Genomic DNA, 19,433 nt, shown 5'->3' with positions numbered 1-19,433 from the left:
GACTGGAAAATTGCAATTGTCATTCCATTCTTTAAGAAGGGAGGGAGGCAGAAGAAAAGAAATTATACATCAGTTAGCCTGATTTCAGTGGTTGGGAAGATGTCAGAGTCTATTATTGAGGGTGAAGTTTCAGAGTACTTAGGGGCACATGATAAAATATGCATGGTTTTCTAAAGGGGAAATCTTGCCTGACAAATCTCTTGGAATTTTGAAGGACATAACAGGCAAGATAGACAAAGACGAGTCAGTGGATGTTATTTATTTGGATTTTCACAAGGCCTTTGACAAGTTGCCAGGCATGAGGCTGCTTAACGACACAAGAGCCCATGATATTACAGGAAAGATACTGGCATGGATAGAAGATCAGCTGACTGGCAGGAGGCAAAGAATGAGAATAAGGGGGGCCTTTTCTGGTTGGGTGCTGGTGACTACTGGGGTGCTGCAGTGGTCAGTATTGGGACTGTTTCTTTTCATGTTATATGTTAATTATTTCGTTGAAGGAATTGATGACTGTGGCCAAGTTTGTGAATGATATGAAGATAGTTGGAGGGGCGGACAGTGTTGAGGAAGCAGAGTATCTGCAGGTAGACCTAGACAGATTGGGGAAATGGGCAAAAAGGTAGCAGATGGAATATAGTGTAGGGAAGTGCGTGGTCATGCACTTTGGCAAATGAATAAAGGTGTAGACTATTTTCTAAATGGAAAGAGAATTCAAAGATCAGAGATGCAAAGGGACTAGGAAGCCATCATGCAGGATTCCTTGAAGGTTAACTAGCAGGCTGAGTAGGTGGTAAAAGTCAAGTGCAATATTAGCACATATTTCAAGAGGAATAGAATACAAAAGCAAGGATGTAATGCTGAGATTAAGGGATTAGTCAGACTGCATTTGGAGTATTGTGAACAGTCTGGGGCCCCTTATCCAAGAAAAGATGTGCTGGCATTGGAAAGGTTCCAGAGGAGGTTCATGAGAATGTCCCAATGAATGAAAGGGTTAATGTATAAGGAGCATTTGATGTCTCTAGGCCCGTACTTACCTGTAGTAAGTAATAGAACATAGAAAACCTACAGCACAATACAGGTCCTTCGGCCCACAATGCAGTGCCAAGCATGTACTTACTTTGGAAATTACTAGGGTTACCCACAGCCCTCTGTTTTTCTAAGCCCCATGTACCTATCCAGGAGTCTCTTAAAAGACCCTATTGTATCCTCCTCTACTGCTGTCACCAGCAGACCATTCCACGCACTCACCACTCTGTATGTAAAAAAATTTACCCCTGACATCCCCTCTGTACTTACTTCTAAGCACCTTAAAACTTTGCCCTCTCATGTGAGCCATTTCAGCCCTAGGAAAAAGCCTCTGACTATCCACACAATCAATACAAAATTTTGAAAGGGATAGATAAGATAGAAGTAGTAAAGTTGTTTCCATTGGTAGGTGAGACTAGAACTAGGGGACATTGCCTCAAGATTCAGGGGAGAACATTTAGGATGGAGATGAGGAGAAACTGTAATTCCCAGAGAGTGGTGAATCTGTGGAATTCTCTGCCCAGGGAGGCAGTTGAGGCTTCCTCACTAAATATATTTAAGATACAGTTAGATAGGTTTTTACATAGTAAGGGAATTAAGGGTTATGGGGAAAAGGCAGATAGATGGAGCTGAGTTTACGAACAGATCAACCATGATCTCATTGAATGGTGGGGCAGGCTCGATGGGCTGGATGGCCTACTCATGCTCTTATTCCTTATGTTCTTACGTACTCACTGGAGTTAAAAGGGGGGATCTCATTGAAACCTATTGAATATTGAAAGGTCTAGGTAGAGTGGATGCGGAGAGGATGTTTCCTATCATGGGGGAGCGGAAGGAGCTCTAGTACCAGAGGGCACAGACTCAGAATTGAGGGACACGCATTTAGAACAGAGACGAGGAAAACTTTCTGTCACCAGAGGGTGGTGAATTTGTGGAATTCATTGCCACAGATAGTTGTGCAGGCCAAGTTATTGGGTATATTTAAGGTGGGGGTATCATACAGGAGCGCAGAAGGCAGACCCAAATGCAAGACAAAGACACTGAAGAACAAGGAACAGGACTAGGTGTGTCAAGAAAGCAAGGGAAGTGGGGAAGAAATGACGCTGGACATTGACACAGGCCCTGGACGAGACTAGGATACAGGGCCTGGGCTAGGACTTGACTAGGAAAGCGGAACCAGGACAAGGAACTAGGGACTAGGAGCCTGGGCTAGGACTCCGAGTCAGAGACTGGACAAAGACCCAGAACCTGGGTCATGGCTCGGGCTCAGACCCCAGAACTAGGAGAGGATATGACGTGGCTACAGGACTGGGCGTGGCTTGGGTTCTTTGAGGCTTGGCTGCAGGACTAGATGAGGCTTGGGTTCTTCAAGGCTTAGGTATGGACTCTGAGCCAGAGACTGGGCAAGGACCCAGAACCTAGGTCTTGACTCAGGCTCGGACCCCAGAACCAGGCGAAGACATGATGTGGCTATGGGACTGGATGTAAGACTCCAGGGCAGGACGAGGGAACCCCAGCACCGTGCTGGGCGAGGCACATGGACAGGACAAGAACCCAAAGCCTTGACTTGGTCTTGGCAGGACAGGAACACAGGGACTTGGTCTTGGGAGAACAGGAACACAGAGACTTGGTCTTGGCAGGACAGGAACACAGGGACTTGGTCTTGGGAGAACAGGAACACAGAGACTTGGTCTTGGCAGGACAGGAACACAGAGACTTGGTCTTGGGATAGACAGGAACGCAGAGTGTGGTCTTGGCAGAACAGGAACACAGGGACTCTACTATGGAGAGGCTGCGGAAACATAAAAAAGAATTTTCTGAGGAGTTCCAGCAGAAGTTCCAGCAACTCAGTGCTGAAAGCAAACAAATTGATGTAAAATTGGACTCTATTCAAAAAACCATAATGCATTGCAATTACATTGATAACCAGTTGGTCAATGGGATGGGATTTACTCATCTGAAATCTTCAGTAATCTTCTCTAATTTAGCCTGTTCAACAGGGTCACACAGAACTGTCATACGAGGGGGCGCTGGGAACAGACCCAATGCAAGACACAGACACTGAAATACTAGGAACAGGACTTGACTAGATAGCTGGGACAAGAACACAGATTTCGGCTAGGACATTGGCTAGGCAAGCAGGACCTGAACGAGGAACTGTGAACTAGGAGCCTGGGCTTGGACTCCGAGCCAGAGACTGGACAAGGACCCAGAACCTGGGTCTAGGCTGGGACTCAGGACTAGGATCTTGGCAAGGACAGGACGTGGTTACAGAACAGTACGTGGAACTCCTGAACAGGATGAGGCACATGGACAGGACAAGAACACAAAACCTTGACTTGGACAGGACGAGGTTCTTGGGCGTGGATTGGACAGGACGAGGTTCTTGGATGTGGCTTGGACAGGACAAGAGACTCCTGGACAGGACAAGGGAACCCCAGCACAGGATGAGGGAACTCAGCACTGGGCTGGGCAAGGTACTCCTGGGCTGGATGAGGCACATAGTCAGGACGAGAACACGAAGCCTTGACTTGATCGAGGGAGAACAGGAACGCAGAGCCTTGGTTGAGGGAGAACAGGAACGCAGAGCCTTCGTCGAGGGAGAAGACAGGAACATGGAACACAGAGCCAGGACTCATGCACAGAACACTGAGAGACAGATCTCCACTCAAGGTAGTGGCAAATGACCAGACCTACCCAGCATAGGCGATGGCACAAAGAGACGGTTCTCAAGACAAGGTAGCAGCAAACAGCCGGACCTACCTAGCGAAGGTGTGGACACAGAGACTGTTCCCAACTCAAGGTAGCAGGAAACGGCCAGACCAACCTAGCGAAGGCGTGGACACAGAAACAGTTCCTTATCTAGACACAGAAACAGTTCCTTATCTAGACACAGCAAGGCTCTGGTCTTGCTCCGGCGGTAGAACTTGACAGGGGTTACAGGCGAGGTTGCAGACAAGTCTTCAGGCTAAGGCTTCAGGCAGAGGTTTCAGGCAAGGCTTCAGGCAGAAGGTGAAGGGAAGGGAAGGGACAGATCCAACCGCAGGGTAACGGCAAAGACGGCCTGACTTACCCCACGGAGGCGGGGATGGGATACTGACGAGACAAACCAGCAACCACACTTGAACCCAAGGCCATTTACATTCCCAGCCCCAAGACGAGCATCAGGTGCCTATGATTAAGCCCAACCTGAAACAAAGGATAGCCAAAAGACCCGGAGTCCATGGACTAGACCGTGAACCGGAACACGGACTTCACAGACCGGAACATGACAAGAGCAAGAACTACAGCAGAGAAGTTGCTTTCTAAAATGATGAACGAGTTTATTGTAATTCCCTATTTTTATTCTTCACAGGGGTAAACAGATTCATCAAGGACATTGAGATGATGATCGGGGAAAAGAGTTGGATATTCTGGCTGTGGTGGAGAGTCTGTTGGTTTTTTATCTCCCCATGCCTGCTGGCAGTAAGCAAATATTTTATTTCATAGCAATTTCTCTTGTTCAAAATCAAGTGGCAGATTGTATTTCTGAACTTTCTTTGTGTTGTAATTTTATTCAGGCAGTTTTAATTTGGTCTTTCGTGACATTTGTTCCACCAATGTATGGCAATTTTCAGTATCCTTCCTGGGCAACAGCACTTGGCTGGTGTATGATTATTTTTTGTATAATATGGATCCCTATTATGGCCATTGTGAAAATTATCCAGACTGAGGGCTCCAGTTTACTTCAGGTAAGAAAATACTTCATGTCCTTTAAACTTTACACCTATGGAGATTCAAATGTCAGAACATAACGTGAATTGAGATGTTTGTCTACTATTGTTCCGCTGTAACTTTTTGCCTTAGAACTAAAACACATGAAAATAGATGCAGCTTACCTGACCCATTTAGTCTGCACCATCATTCCATATAATCGTGACTGATCTGCCCAGACCTCAGCTTCACTTTCATAACAGTTGCCCCCTGCCTCTCTATTCCCCGATCTTTCAAATTTAACCACCTCCTCCTCAAAGTCATCCAATGATCTATCCTACACAATCGTCTTGGTAGACAATTCCTGATTCAGCATCCTCTGCCATAAGAAGTTCCTGTACACCATGGTTTTAAGTTTCGGCCCCTTACATTGTAACTATATCCCCTCATTCAGGACATCCCCACCATTTCAGCTACCCCTTGGAAACATACCTGCTTCAATTAGATCACCCCCCATTCTTCTAAACATCAAAAATATAAATTTAACTTCTTTAGCCACCACTCATGATGGTGTAACCCTCTCATCCAATAATTATCCTGGGTGATCTCTTTGAACTGCTGGACTGTGCCCAATGCTACTATATTCTTCCTTAAATCATCTGACCGGAACTGTGCACAGTAGCCCAGGGTACAATTGTAAAAATACCTCTAAATGCTAACCCTCTTGTAATAAAAGCCAACCAGCCATTGTCTTCTCAACTTCTTGCTGCACCTGCCTGCTACCTTATTGAGATTGGTGCACAAGACCACCTGAATCTTACAGAACTCTATTTATTTGCAGTTTCTCTGTTCAGATAATAGACTGCTATTTGATTTCTGTCTCCTCAAATCCAACAGATATGCACAGAATATATGGTTATTTCATCTGCAGTTGCATATTAAATTATACATAAAGGGTTCTCTTGCCACTCCAAAGCCCCATCCCCAGGTTTACTCCCCCCCATGATCTCCTACTCTTTGCTCCTTCAGAGAAAAGGAACAGAATTTGTAAGTTGAGTTGTCAAAACAGAATGTACACACAAGCTGTAAATTAAATCTGACACAGTATTCAATTGCTGTTATAACTAGCTAGCCTCACGTTCCCCCTGAGGGACAAGATGGCACCGATAACTAGCGACTGTTTGCATACAGCTCTGATGGGAATCATCAAATATTCCCGTTTAGGACTACTACAGCTGAAATTTGAAATCCACAGTCACAGCCAAGGGTACTTCTGTAAGCAACATCGTTTAACACTTTAAAAATCTATCGATACTCAAAATTGGTGGATCTTGGACTGCAGACTCCACTCATGGATGCAATTTCCCTTTAAGAAAACGGAAGCATGGAAAACGAGCGGTCTCCTGGTATGATTAAAGCGTCGAGGTCTTAGACCCCTACTGGTGAATGTACAATCTCTGGAACATAAAATTGAAGACTTTAGGCCAAAATTGCAGTACCAGAGGGAGATCAGGGACTGCTGTGTACTTTGGTCATGGGAACATGGCTCATTCAGCGAATGGTATGCTGGCATTTATAGCGAGAGGATTTGAGTACAGGAGCAGTGAGGTACTACTGCAGTTGTACAAGGCCTTGGTGAGACCACCCCTGGAGTATTGTGTGCAGTTTTGGTCCCCTAATCTGAGGAAAGACATCCTTGCCATAGAGGGAGTACAGAGAAGGTTCACCAGATTGATTCCTGGGATGGCAGGACTTTCATATGAAGAAAGACTGGATGAACTGGGTTTGTACTCGTGGAATTTAGAAGATTGAGGGGGGGATCTGATTGAAACGTATAAGATCCTAAAGGGATTGGACAGGCTAGATGCAGGAAGATTGTTCCCGATGTTGGGGAAGTCCAGAACGAGGGGTCACAGTTTGAGGATAGAGGGGAAGCCTTTTAGGACCGAGATTAGGAAAAACTTCTTCACACAGAGAGTGGTGAATCTGTGGAATTCTCTGCCACAGGAAACAGTTGAGGCCAGTTCATTGGCTATATTTAAGAGGGAGTTAGATATGGCCCTTGTGGCTACGGGGGTCAGGGGGTATGGAGGGAAGGCTGGGGCGGTGTTCTGAGTTGGATGATCAGCCATGATCATAATAAATGGCGGTGCAGGCTCGAAGGGCTGAATGGCCTACTCCTGCACCTATTTTCTATGTTTCTATGTTTCTATTCCCACCACTTTGAACGCAGCGTGGTGGCCCAATGGCTTCACTATTCTCCACAAAGACAGCACTGCTCAGTCTTTTAATGGTAGAGGAGGTGGAGTTTGCTTTACGATTGACTCATCATAGTGCACAGACGTGGTGATTCAGTCTCAGACCTGCTCACCTGACCTGGATGTATGGCGGTCAAATGTTGTCCATACTTTCTGCCCAGGATGTTTTCCACCAGAATCCTGTTAAACGTGTACACTCCACCTCAGGCCAATGTCGGGTAGGCACTGGAGGAGCTGAGCAGCATGATCAGCGGTCACAATACTGTGCATCTAGATGCCTTCCTATCATTACAGGGGATTTCAAACAGGCCAGCTTGAAGTCTCTGAACAACTACCACCAACATATTTCCTGTGGAACCAACGCAGCCAACGCACTTGCCTGCTGTTACATCACCATCAAGAATGCTCACCATACTACCCCACGCCCACACTTTGGAAAGTCCTATCACCTAGCAATACTTCTACACTTAGTCTATATGCAGAAAGTAAAGACTGCAGCACAGGTGGTGAGAACCAAGAAGGTATGGTCAAGGAGAGGCAGAAGACTGCTTTAAGTTGGTGGTCTGGACAATATTCAGGAATCATCTTTGACTCTGAAAGAATACGCCACAGTTGTCACCACCTTTATCAAGACCTACGTGGATGTGTGTGTGCCTTTGGGAACGTACCGGACATACCCGAACCAAAAGCCATGGATGAGCCAGGAGGTTCAAAGTCTGCTGAGGGCTAGATCTGTGGCATTCAAGGCTGATGATCAAACTATGCACGGAGTCCAGGTACAACCTACAGAATGCTATATTATAAGTAAAACAAAATTCTGATTGAGGTTAGAGTCAGAATCAGATGCACATTAGCTCTGGCAGCGTTTGCAGACCATTACTTACTACAAAGTGAAACATAACATCATACGTGGCAGTGATGCTTCACTCCCAGATGAGCTCAATGCCTTTCAGGCACACTTTGAAAGGGAGAATAAAACTACACCTGGGTAAATCCCTGAGCAGCTGGTGACCCTGTGATCTCTGTCTCAGAGGCCGATTCCGGAACATTTTTCAAGAGGGTGAACACTCTCAAGGCATCAGGCCCTGATGGTGTACCTGTTAGGGCTCTGAAAACCTGTGTCAACCAACTGTCAGGAACGTTCAAGGACATTTTCAATCTTTCACAGCTGCAGTCAGAGGTTCCCAGTTGTTTCAAAATGCTGACAATTATACCGAAGAAGAGCAGGATGAGCTTCCTCAATGACTATCACCCAGTTGCACTCACACCTACGGTGATGAAGTGCTTTGAGGGGCTAGTCATGGCCATACCTCCCTCTGCAACTGGATCCTTGACATCCTCACCAGGAGACCAGTCAGTGCGGATCAGAAATAACATCTCCTTTTCACTGACAATCAAAACTAGCACTCCATAAAGAAGTGTTCTTAGCCCTTTGCTCTACTCTCTCTACACCCATGATTTTGTGGCTAGGCACAGCTCGAACACTATCTATAAATTTGCCGATGCTGTTGACGGAATTTCAGATGGTGATGAGGAGGCGTACAGGAGTGAGACAGATCAGCTGATTGAGTGCTGTCGCAACAACAACCTTACACTCAACATCAGTAAGACCGAAAGAATGATCGTGGACTTTAGATGCCTAGGAAACACGCAGCACTTCTGATCTAGGGATCGGCAGTGGAAAGGTGAGCAGTTTCAAGTTCCTGGGTGTCTCTGAAGATCTATCCTGGGCTCAACATATTGATGCAGTACAGAGAAGGCATGACAGCAGCAACACTTCACTAGCAATTTGAGGAGAATTGATATGTCAACAAAGACTCTTACAAGTTCCTTCAGATGTACAGTGGAGAGAATTCTAGCTGGTTGTATCACCATATGGTATGGAGCGGCCACTGCTCGGGATTGTAAATAGCTGCAGAAAGTTGAAAGCTCAGTCAGCTGCATCAAGACCCCCATCATGGAGGACACCTTCAACAGGGGATGCCTCAAAAAGGTGGCATCCATCATCACTCAGGACATGCCCTCTCCTCATTGCTACCATCAAGGAGGAGGTACAGGAGCCTGAAGACACACCTTCAACCTTTCAGGAACAACTTCCTCCCCTCCACCATCAGATTTATGAATGGACAATGAACCCATGAATGCTACCTGACCTTTTTTGCTCATTTTTTTCACCACTTATTTATTTATAATTGTTCACATATACTTAATACTGTAATATATTATTTTATTATTGTTACTATGTATTGCAATATACTGCTGCCTCAAAACAACGAATTTCACAACATATGCCAGTGATATTCAAAGTTCAAAGTAAATTTATTATCAAAGTACATATCTGTCACCATTTGTGACCCTAAGATTCGTTTTCTTGTGGGCATACTCCGTAACTCCAATAACTATAATAATAAAATCAATGAAAGACAGCACCCAGCAGGGTGGACAACCAGTGTGCAAACGACCATAAACTGTGCAGATGCAAAAGAAAATAAAAATAATAAATAAGTAAGCAATTAATACTGAAAATATGAAATGAAGAGTCCTTGAAAGTGAGACCACAGTTTGTGGGAACAGTCCAGTGAATGGGCGAGTGAAGCTGAGTGAAGTTATCCCCACAGGTTGGAGAGCCTGATGGTTGAGGGATATTAGCTGTTCCAGAAGCTGGTGATGTGAGTCCTGAGGCTCTTGTACCTTCTTCCTGATGACAGCAGCAAGAAGAGAGCATGATTCTGATTCTGAAGAATGAAACTGAAAATGCAATTTTCCTTTGATTCTGCTAAATGTCTCTGTCATTAGCTCTTAATTGGTACACCAGTTTTGTGTCTAATAGTTTTTCCCCCACAGGAAAGAGATAAATTTAATTGTCTTTTCTATTATTAAGACATGAAACAATTTTCTGAATACAAGTATAGAGTCAGAGTCAAAGTTCAAAGTAAGTTTTATTATCAGAGTACATACATGTCACCATACAACCCTGAGGTTCTTTTTCCTGTGGGGATACTTAACAAATCTATAGAATAGTAACTGTAAACAGGATCAATAAACTATGCAAATGCAAATATAAATAAAGAGCATAAAACATAGAACATTATAGCACAGGAGGACGTTCTTCAACCTGTGATGCTGTAGGAAACTAATTAAAATTGAATTAAAAGCCTATTAAACTGGTCTTTTCTGCATACAAAGTCTATATCCCTTAATTCTCTACATATTTGTGTGCCTATCTAAGAGTGCCTTAAAGATCTCTGTGGTATTTGCCTCCATTCCTGACAGTACATTCCAAGCACCCTCTACTCACCCACTGTTGTAATGCCTTCCTGGCAGCCTGAACCAGTCTGCCCATTCTCCTCTGACCTCTCTCATTAACAGGGCATTTTCACCCACAGAACTGGCACTCACTGAATGTTTTCTTTTTGTTTCTGCACCATTTTCAGTAAACTCTAGAGACTGTTGTACTTGAAAATCCCAGGATATCAGCAGTTTCTGAGATACTCAAACCACCCCATCTGGCACCACAGTCAAAGTCACTTAGATCACATTTGTTCACCATTCTGATGTTTGGTCTGAACAACAACTGAATATCTTAACCATGCCTGCATGCTTTTATGCATTGAGTTGCTGCCACATGATTGGCTGATTAGATATTTGCATTAAAGAGCTAATACCAAGTGTATAATACATTTGAAATATCTTGAGATGAATGGAGAATCAATTATGTGGCGGCCTCTAGAAGGGGCTATAGGGAAAGCTACTATTGGCGTGACATAATACTACCCAGGATGAATTTCACCAATAACCTAGAGAGTTGTTGCATAGAGAACTGGATTTGCAAATTATTGTTGTATATCTACAGCAGTAAATTGCTTATCCAGTCTTTAGTACATCAACCAAAGCCAGCTTGGTATAACTCTTGTTTACATGCATTGACATACAGCACGAGTAGGCACTTCCATCCCTTCAAGCCACGCAGTCCAGCAGTCCCCCAGTTTAACCCTAGCCCAGTCACAGGACGATTTACAATGACCAATTAACCTACCAACTGGTACATCTTTGGACTGTGAGAGGAAACCTGATCACCCAGAGGGAACCTACACGGTCAGAATCAGAATCAGAATCAGGCATGTGACGTGAAGTTTGTTAACTTAACAGCAGCAGTTCAATGCAATACATAACCTAGCAGAGAAAAAATAATAATAAATAAAATAAAAATAATAATAATAAAAAAGTATTACGTATATTGAATAGATTTTAAAAAGCGCAAAAATAGAAATACTGTATATTAAAAACAAATGAGGTAGTGTCCAAAGATTCAATGTCCATTTAGGAATAGGATGGTGGAGGGGAAGAAGCTGTTCCTGAATCACTGAGTGTGTGCCTTCATTCACAAGGGGAGAACGTACAAACTCCTTACAGGCAGTGGCAGGAATTTATATATAATCTATACACCTAGTACAGATCATTTATCAATACAAACTCATGTTGTTATACGTTTACGTGAACCCTTTTCTATTATAAATCCCTATTTCTGCATTCTAGCGACCAGTTCTGCTGTCTATCTGCACAACTTTGCATTCTGCTTCTTTTTGCTTTGTATTGCAAAGGAATTTCACTGCCAATTTTTTCTTCCAATGTTATTAGCAGTTTTATTAAATCAAATTTTAAACAAGTTGTGAAATCCAACTCAAGACAATGGCAAGCAACATCACATCACTATTGACGGGGAAATTTAGGCCAATATCTATGATGCCTGAAGAAGTGTCCCGATCTCTGAGCAAGCTCAAAATGGGAAATAAAACAGAGAACAAATATAATACAATGACGTAATGTTATCACTGGAACAAAAACAAAGTAAATCACAGAAAATATGGTCCAATGATAAGCAAAACTATGTTAATTGTAATATAAAAATATGGATAAAATGTACATCTAAACTAAAGCTGCTTGGTCTCAATAGTGATGCTGACTTAACTCTGTTTTGTACAGATTTAAACACTTGTCTGCTCGCAAGTTATAACTTGGGATTCTGGTCACTGCCTAGTGAACTAAAGTTTATTACACTTCATTTTTTTTCCTCAACTACCTGTTATTATAAGAAAGCAGACACTAATTATTGAAACTTGGTACTCAAAACAGACATACCCTCAGTGATCACCTTATTAGTTGCCTCCTGTACCTCATAAACTCCTGTGGCAAATAAAGAGGCCACTAAGTGTACATTTGTGGTCTTCTGCTTTTGTAGCCCATCCACATCAAGGTTCAACATGTTATGCATTCAAAGAGGCTTGTCTGCACACCATTGGAGTAACAAGTAGACATTTAAGTTATCGTCACCTTCCTGTCAGCTTGAACTGGTCTGGCCATTCTCCTCTGACCTCTCTCATTAACACGGCATTTTCAGTGAACTGCTGATCACTGGATGCTTTTTTAAGAAGTTTTTTTGCACCATTTTCTCTAAAGTCTGGAGACTGTTGTGCATGAAAATCGCAGGATTGAAAGTACATTCCTGTTAGAATAAAAAAAACAAGTCTAACAGGTTCAGGGGACCTTGGTTATCGAGGGATATGAAGGCCTTGGTAAAGTAAACAGGTACATATCAGGCATAGGGAGTTAGGATCAAATGAGGTGATTGAGGAGTATAAGAAATATTGGATAACACTCGAGAGAAATCAGAAGGGCTAAAAGAAACATTCAAGTTCAAAGTAAATTTATCAAAGTACGTATATGTTACCATATATTACTTTGAGATACATTTTCTTGCAGGCATTCAGAGGAAAAAAGAGAATGGTAGGGCACTGAGGTGTGCAGTTGAACAAAGGAACCTGGGAAAACAGATCCACAATAACTTGCAAGTGATGTCACAGCTAGATAGGGTCATAAAGAGAGCTTTTGGCTCATTGGCCTTCATAAATCAGGGTACTGTACTGAATACAGCCGCTGAAATTGTTTAGAATGTTGGTGAGACCGAGTGTGGAGTATTTTGTGCAGTTTGGTCACCTACTTACAGGAAAGATCAATAAGCTTGGAAGAGCGCAGAGAAGTTTTACACAGATGTTGCCAGGGCACGAGGGCCTGAGTTATGAGAATGAGGGGAGATCTTATCGAGGTTTACAAAATTCGAAGGGGTAAGGTAGGGAGAATCATGTAGGTTTCTCTCCCCTCAGATTGTGTGAAAACAGAACTAGAGATGATAAGGGATAGGGTGAAAGGTGATGTACGTAAGGGGACTACTTCACTCAGAGGGTGGTGTGAGTGTGGGATGAGCTGCTGGAGGAAGTGTGGATATGCGTTCAACTGTAATTTTTAAGAGAAGTTTAGATAGGTACATGAATGAGAGATGTCTGGAGGGACGTGGTCCAGGTACAGATTGATGGGACTAGGCAAAAAAAAACCAGGCTGGCATGGACTAGATGGGTCAAAGGGCCTACTTATGTGCTTTAGTGCTCTCCGACTGTTTGCCTCCAAGTCTGCAGACAGAAGTTTTCCTTTCACACACTCTAAATGACACTGATAGCTGCAACGTAAATGAAGCCTCATTGTTAAGACAGGTATCACAGGGCTGCTTGATCCATTTTCACAACACCATGTTTGTTAACAACCTCTCCACTGCTGAAACCTTCAAACTTATTTTTTAATTAACTCATATTTTAACTCCCATATCACCCTCACTGAAATCTCTTTTACCCTCGATAAATTTCTAATGTTCATAACCTTTGTTGCCTATACTGTATATTGCAGTAGTTTTGTTGCCAATATTCTGAATTTTAATTTTTTAGACTTGCACAAATCATTCAGTTGTTCTCATCATCATTAGCAAAGTGATCACCAGCAATTCTACATGTCTGAACTTTTAACCTAGACTCCACTCTTTCAATAACTCCAACTTTCCTTTGCTTAACGGTGCTGACAGAATTGTCAGCCACTTTGATACTGCTCTCTTTCATTCTGTCTCTAAACAGAATTCTTTTGAAAAAAATGCTTCTCAAAGTTCTCTTTGACTAAGATTTCAAGCACCTTTTCAAAACTCTCCTTTCCTGGCTCAATGCCCTCTGTCCTTTTGAAATTTCATTTGCTACATTGAAAGAATGATCCAGATAGTAGAAAACAGAGAGCTAAAGGAGTTAATCAGTAGCAGTTTAACAGTTACAGCCTTTGGGAATGACATGCTAAAATAAATTGTAGTCTAATCTCAGAACATAGCTACAGTAGCAGGCTATTCTGCCTCTCACACTTATTCTATAGTTCAATTGTATCATGGTTGCATCAATATTTTGGTTTTATTTACTTGTCTTTGTTTCATGTACCTTATCTAACAAAAGTCTATCAAACCCGACTTTAAGTCAGTTGACTCATCCTCAGATGAAGTAAAAATCAGAACATCCCCATGTTCTTCATCTTCCACAATGAGTCTGTGCAGTCCATCCTCACTATTTAATCCTTTTAACTTGCTTGCAGATCATGTAGGATCAGGAATTTTCTGTGTTTATGGTAAGTTTAAATCAAACAGAAATTATTAAGGAACTATTTTTCTTTTTGCAGAAAATCACCAAATCTTTCAAGCCAGCTCCAGACTGGGGTCCATATTTAAAGCAACACCGAGGGGAAAGATACAGCAATAAGCACGATTCTAAACAAACTACTTTGTCTGAGATGGCAAAACTTTAGACAATTCTTACAATTCAATTTGTAAATATTATTTCAAATGTTGAAGAATATTTGTAAAAGTTGGTTTTAAAAGAATAGGTAACATATTTCCCTTAATGAATCTGTCAAAATACAGGAACAATTTTAAGGACACAAGTTTGTCATGTATAGTTTTGTCAGTGAAAAGCATTTATTGGAAATTCATAATTGTAATTCCAATGTGGACACCAAATGGCATACACCATGCCTGAAAGTACACATTCATTAAATTATCCTCTCCATTTTCACTTCTTAAAAAGTCATATTCTGAAATATTTAAACAGTGATATTGGCAAGCATCTTTACTCTCAAAAAGTGGATAAACTAAAATTAAGAATGGAACTGGAACCAAACCCATCTTAAGACCAACCACTTTAATTTTTAATGAAAATAGGACAAGGAGTGACAGTACAAAGTGCTCCTGAGAAGGAGATTGGACATTTAACTAATATATTACGTGCCTTTATTTTAATAAACATTCTATTTTTAATCATTGACAACTGGGTTTCCCAGGTCTCAGGGAAAGGTGTGAAGGACAGAATCCATGTGCAATAGACTTATGGACCATAGGAGCAAGAATATTTCCTCCTGGACCAACAAGCTACCGATTAAACACCATCCTTGTTCCCAGCTGACTAATGTTAGGCCTGTTCATCTCCATCAGAATACTCATCCATGATCTGCTTCCCATTAACTGTACCAAAACAAGCCCTACTTCAGTCAGGAACCCCAGCTCCACCCTTCAGACCAACTGCATAGTGCTTTGCCAACAATCATGATTCCAGATCTAACACTGGCAAGCCACTTGCCCAAAATCTCAATATACCATAAACTGACCACAACTGACAAGTCATCATAATCTAGCACTTTGGCCATTATCTCTGCTCTGAAATCTAAATACACCACCCCACTATGATCTTACTCATTCTTAATGACCTGTTCTGGTAGTGTTGGGCCGTGAGAAGTCAGGTATCCCAGCTCATTAAACACTAGTCTGTTATTCAAGCATAGGAATTTAAAGAAGCCCTGTAACTAAAGTCTGCAGGGCATTTAGAAATGCTTATCAACCACATAGCTACAGCCCCTTCCCGCTCCCCTCAGCCTTTATAGAACAGTCCTAAGAATATAATCTACACTAAAGGCTTCCTAGCTTTTCAGGTACACCAACCACCTGGATACCCTCCTGGCATTCATTGGTGGAGACAGCCAATGGTAACAGTAACAATTATAGCTAAGAGCTCACCTTATCAGACCTGAAGAGTGCAGATGGGGGGGACCCTGGGGAGTTAAGTGTAACACTCAAACTATACAGGCAACCCATTAGCAACATCTTTCAGTCACTGAGGCAAAATAACTTGTAAAACCTTCTGGCAATTGGCTTGCTACCTTGAGAGATGGCTCTTCAGGTCATCGTGACCCCCCCTTACCAGACTCTGAGCAAGACACCCCTGCTGCCATTGGCTCACTGGTTCTTCCCCCACCCCCACCATTCAACCTCTTGACAACCAGAGAGGAGATGTATGTCAAGCCCAAGCTGAAAACCTTGGTACACGATCTCTGGCCCCTGCCATTCTACAGATGATCATATTGCAAATTGTAAATAAATTCTTTTGATAATTGGTACATAACAATTGATATTTTATGAGTGGAAGCTAACCACTCCCAGACTTAGAGCACTTATAAACATAAATGGACTTGTATAATGGACTTCAAATAATTCCTAAACTTATTGTTTGTATCTATTATGAAGATGACCAAGTGACTGTCTGGTTGGCAAAGCACCCCCATTTGCCTCCAATCCAGTGAGGATGTTGCTCCTCTCACAATATGATTCAGTGAGAGCCACCTCCTCTCAACTTTACAGATTACATGGTGCCTACCATGTAGGTTCACAAACAAAGGTTAATTAAGTGGAGTGGAGGATTCAGAAGCACAATACTCAAATGCATTTTAAACAGATTTATTCCTTTCTTGAAAATTTACTATAAGTGAATTCATGTCCAGAAATGCATATTGAAAACTTCAGGGTGTAGATCAGAATATGGACACTAATCCCTGATCTATTTTTTTCTATAGGAAAAAGATTTTCAGAATCTGTACAGATTGTCCTTGAGCTGAAGCATATTTGTTTTATTGACTGCTTTTTGCTCCTATCATGTCACTTTATATCATAAATTATCCAAAGACCTCTTGTATACTCACAGTTATTCTCTTCCAACTTATTTCAAGTTCTGGGTAGTTGCTAATTAAAAGTGGCAGGGTAGCTTTGAATTGCCCAACTAATATATACAGATTACATCATTGACAGGACTGTTTGGACTATCTGTCCATAATCAGAATTTGTTTCCTTAAGTTAGGTGGTGAATTAAGTCATTTTACTTTTCTTTCAGGTTAAATTGATCCACGGGTGAATGATAATATAGATTCTAGAGGATTTTTTTAAGTGTAGGTTTTTCATGATTACTTAATATTACCCCTTCCTGGTTCATCTGAAGCTGATGTATTTCAATTTCTTTAACTTTAAATTACAATCTCTTATATTTGGTCTTTCACCAATGTGTCTGAACTCATATCACGATTGCATGTGGTTGCTTATAAATTTCATAGCTACAAATTTACAAGTTGGACTAAAGATTGAACGAAAGCAGAACATCAAATAAAAATGGTCTAGGAAAATCTCCAAAATTTTCATGTAATAAAGAAAGAATTTCACTTCCTCCAGTAGCCATTTGGGAAAATCATTGAACCAGAAAATATTCCAGAGTTTTTGCTGTAGAGATTTGATAAGAATGCTGTCCTACACATTGCCTTTGTTACACAAGTGTAATTTAACCTTTAAAGCTGCTGTTGTACTTGCTTTGTAATGATGCAACTAAAGCACAGTTACAATTCAACTGAGTGAATCAAATTCAGTAAATGTCCGAAGACAAAACGCAACACCATTTAGGCATGCTGTTTTGGACAAGAACACCAACCTTGTATATTTATTTAATATTAAGTAAAATAGATACTGAGCTATGGAGAAATACAAGGAATAGTTTGCATTGCTTTCACATGATGGTATGAAAATCCAAGTAGCATTATATGCTGGAAACTTCTACAAAGGTGAGATGAAACTGGTAAAATAAGACTAGTAAAAGTAAATGTATTTAATAGGATTTTGTTTAAATGAAGAATAAATATTAAACTAACTCGGTTTCACAGACTAGCCAGCTTCTGTGTATTCAATATAATTATGTTTTAATAAAATCCAAATTAGATTTAGGAATTTTGTTTTTCTATGTTCATTTTTGTGCATTAAAGTTTTTGTTTCCTAAAATCCCTGTCCTATATTTTTTTCTTTAAACTAAAAAGCAGATGGTTAGACATCGTCAGTATGCTTAACAACAGGATTCTGAAGATAATGATTTGAACAAATTCTAACTGGTGAGGGCATTTGTAGAAAGTCACTGCAGTTCGTCTGTGTATATACATTGCCAATACTGGTACATCATGGGCCCTGCAATAATTTTAGCATACAGTTCAGGTAACCGTGAGAAGAGGAAACATCAATCTTGTCAGGAAAGGGAAAGGGCCACTAAAGATAATCTCTCTTTTCTGGAACTGCATATTTCTGCAGTCACTACAGAAAAATCTCAAGCCTTAATTTTAATGCAGCGATGAACACACCCCAATATCCAAACGGCTCAATTTAAGATAGAGGCTGTCAACTTCACTATTTGAACTGAAGCATTACCAGCTAATTCAACTAGTGTATATCAGTTAAACACTCAATTAATCCTTTATAGTCATCCAACATCACCTCAGGTTCTGCTGCGATTTTGAAGATTTTCTGTAATTTCCAATTTGGGCCAATAAAAGTGATCATTTGTTGGTACAGTTACACAACATCTTCTCAATAGTTGTATCCAAAAATTTCCTTCTAAACAAGTCCATGAGAGAGTTGGGGGTGGGGTGAGTGCAGAGTGCAGAAATGTTGAAAACATTGACAGAGCTGGTTTAGGTCACCAGGCACCTGTATCTGCCCTTGCAAGAACTACCGGCACATTAACAATGAGCCTATTGAGCCAAAACAGTTCATTTCTCTTGCACAATATTTCAAAGGATTAAGAAATACTGCAGCAAGAATTTAATATTTAATTTGTAAATATCAGAAAAAATGAGTTCTCAGTAGGCTATACCTAACTGACAGTTGTTCAAATGAAGAGAGACTATCTCCAACAAACAAATCATGAAAACATTTAATACTCAATCTATTCCACTCTTTAAAAACTACATCAAACATAGAAGGTTTAAAAAAAGTTAGAAAAAATGGGACTTGAAAGTGAAAAATTCAATAAATCAATATATTTTCTAAATTGTACCCAAATCCTCAAAGTGTGCTTAACTACAAAATTATCAGTTAAATTACTTAAAGATTTGAGGATCTGAAAAGAGAAATGATAGAAAATTTATTAACAGAGTTAGCTTCTAAAAAAGCCCAAACCGGACAGTCCTGTCGATTAACATAATATAACCAAAACGTAAGATTCCATATATGATATGACTGCCCAGTAATAAATCCTAAAATTGGGTAAGACTAAACCTCCATTCTTTTTAGGTTTTTGAAGATGAACTTCACTTAATCGGAAAATTTTATTTTTCTATATATAAGAAGAAATAGTAGAATCCAAAGAATCAAAACAGGATTTAGGATTAAAAACAGGTATGGCCTGAAATAAATATAAAAATTTAGGCAAAATATTCATTTTAATAGAAATGATTTGGCCAATCAAC

At 41.1% G+C, this 19,433-nt stretch overlaps 1 protein-coding gene across 1 annotated transcript in view; it reads left to right on the top strand.

Moving 5' to 3' along the window:
- Positions 1 to 17,848, top strand: part of LOC140204074 (sodium- and chloride-dependent neutral and basic amino acid transporter B(0+)-like) — a 75,638-nt gene extending 57,790 nt beyond the window's left edge. The window contains exons 12-14 of the mRNA XM_072270371.1: positions 4,382 to 4,491; positions 4,587 to 4,757; positions 14,514 to 17,848. Of these exons, the coding sequence (XP_072126472.1) occupies positions 4,382 to 4,491; positions 4,587 to 4,757; positions 14,514 to 14,639 (407 nt within the window). The 3' untranslated portion in view covers positions 14,640 to 17,848. The remainder of the gene's footprint in view (positions 1 to 4,381; positions 4,492 to 4,586; positions 4,758 to 14,513) is intronic.
- The last annotated feature ends 1,585 nt before the right edge of the window (positions 17,849 to 19,433 follow it).

Source organism: Mobula birostris, chromosome 10 (genome assembly GCF_030028105.1).
Source record: "Mobula birostris isolate sMobBir1 chromosome 10, sMobBir1.hap1, whole genome shotgun sequence".
Classification (NCBI taxonomy): domain Eukaryota; kingdom Metazoa; phylum Chordata; class Chondrichthyes; order Myliobatiformes; family Myliobatidae; genus Mobula; species Mobula birostris.
Note: the sequence above shows the minus strand (reverse complement) of the source record. Positions and strands in the feature narration are given on the sequence as shown.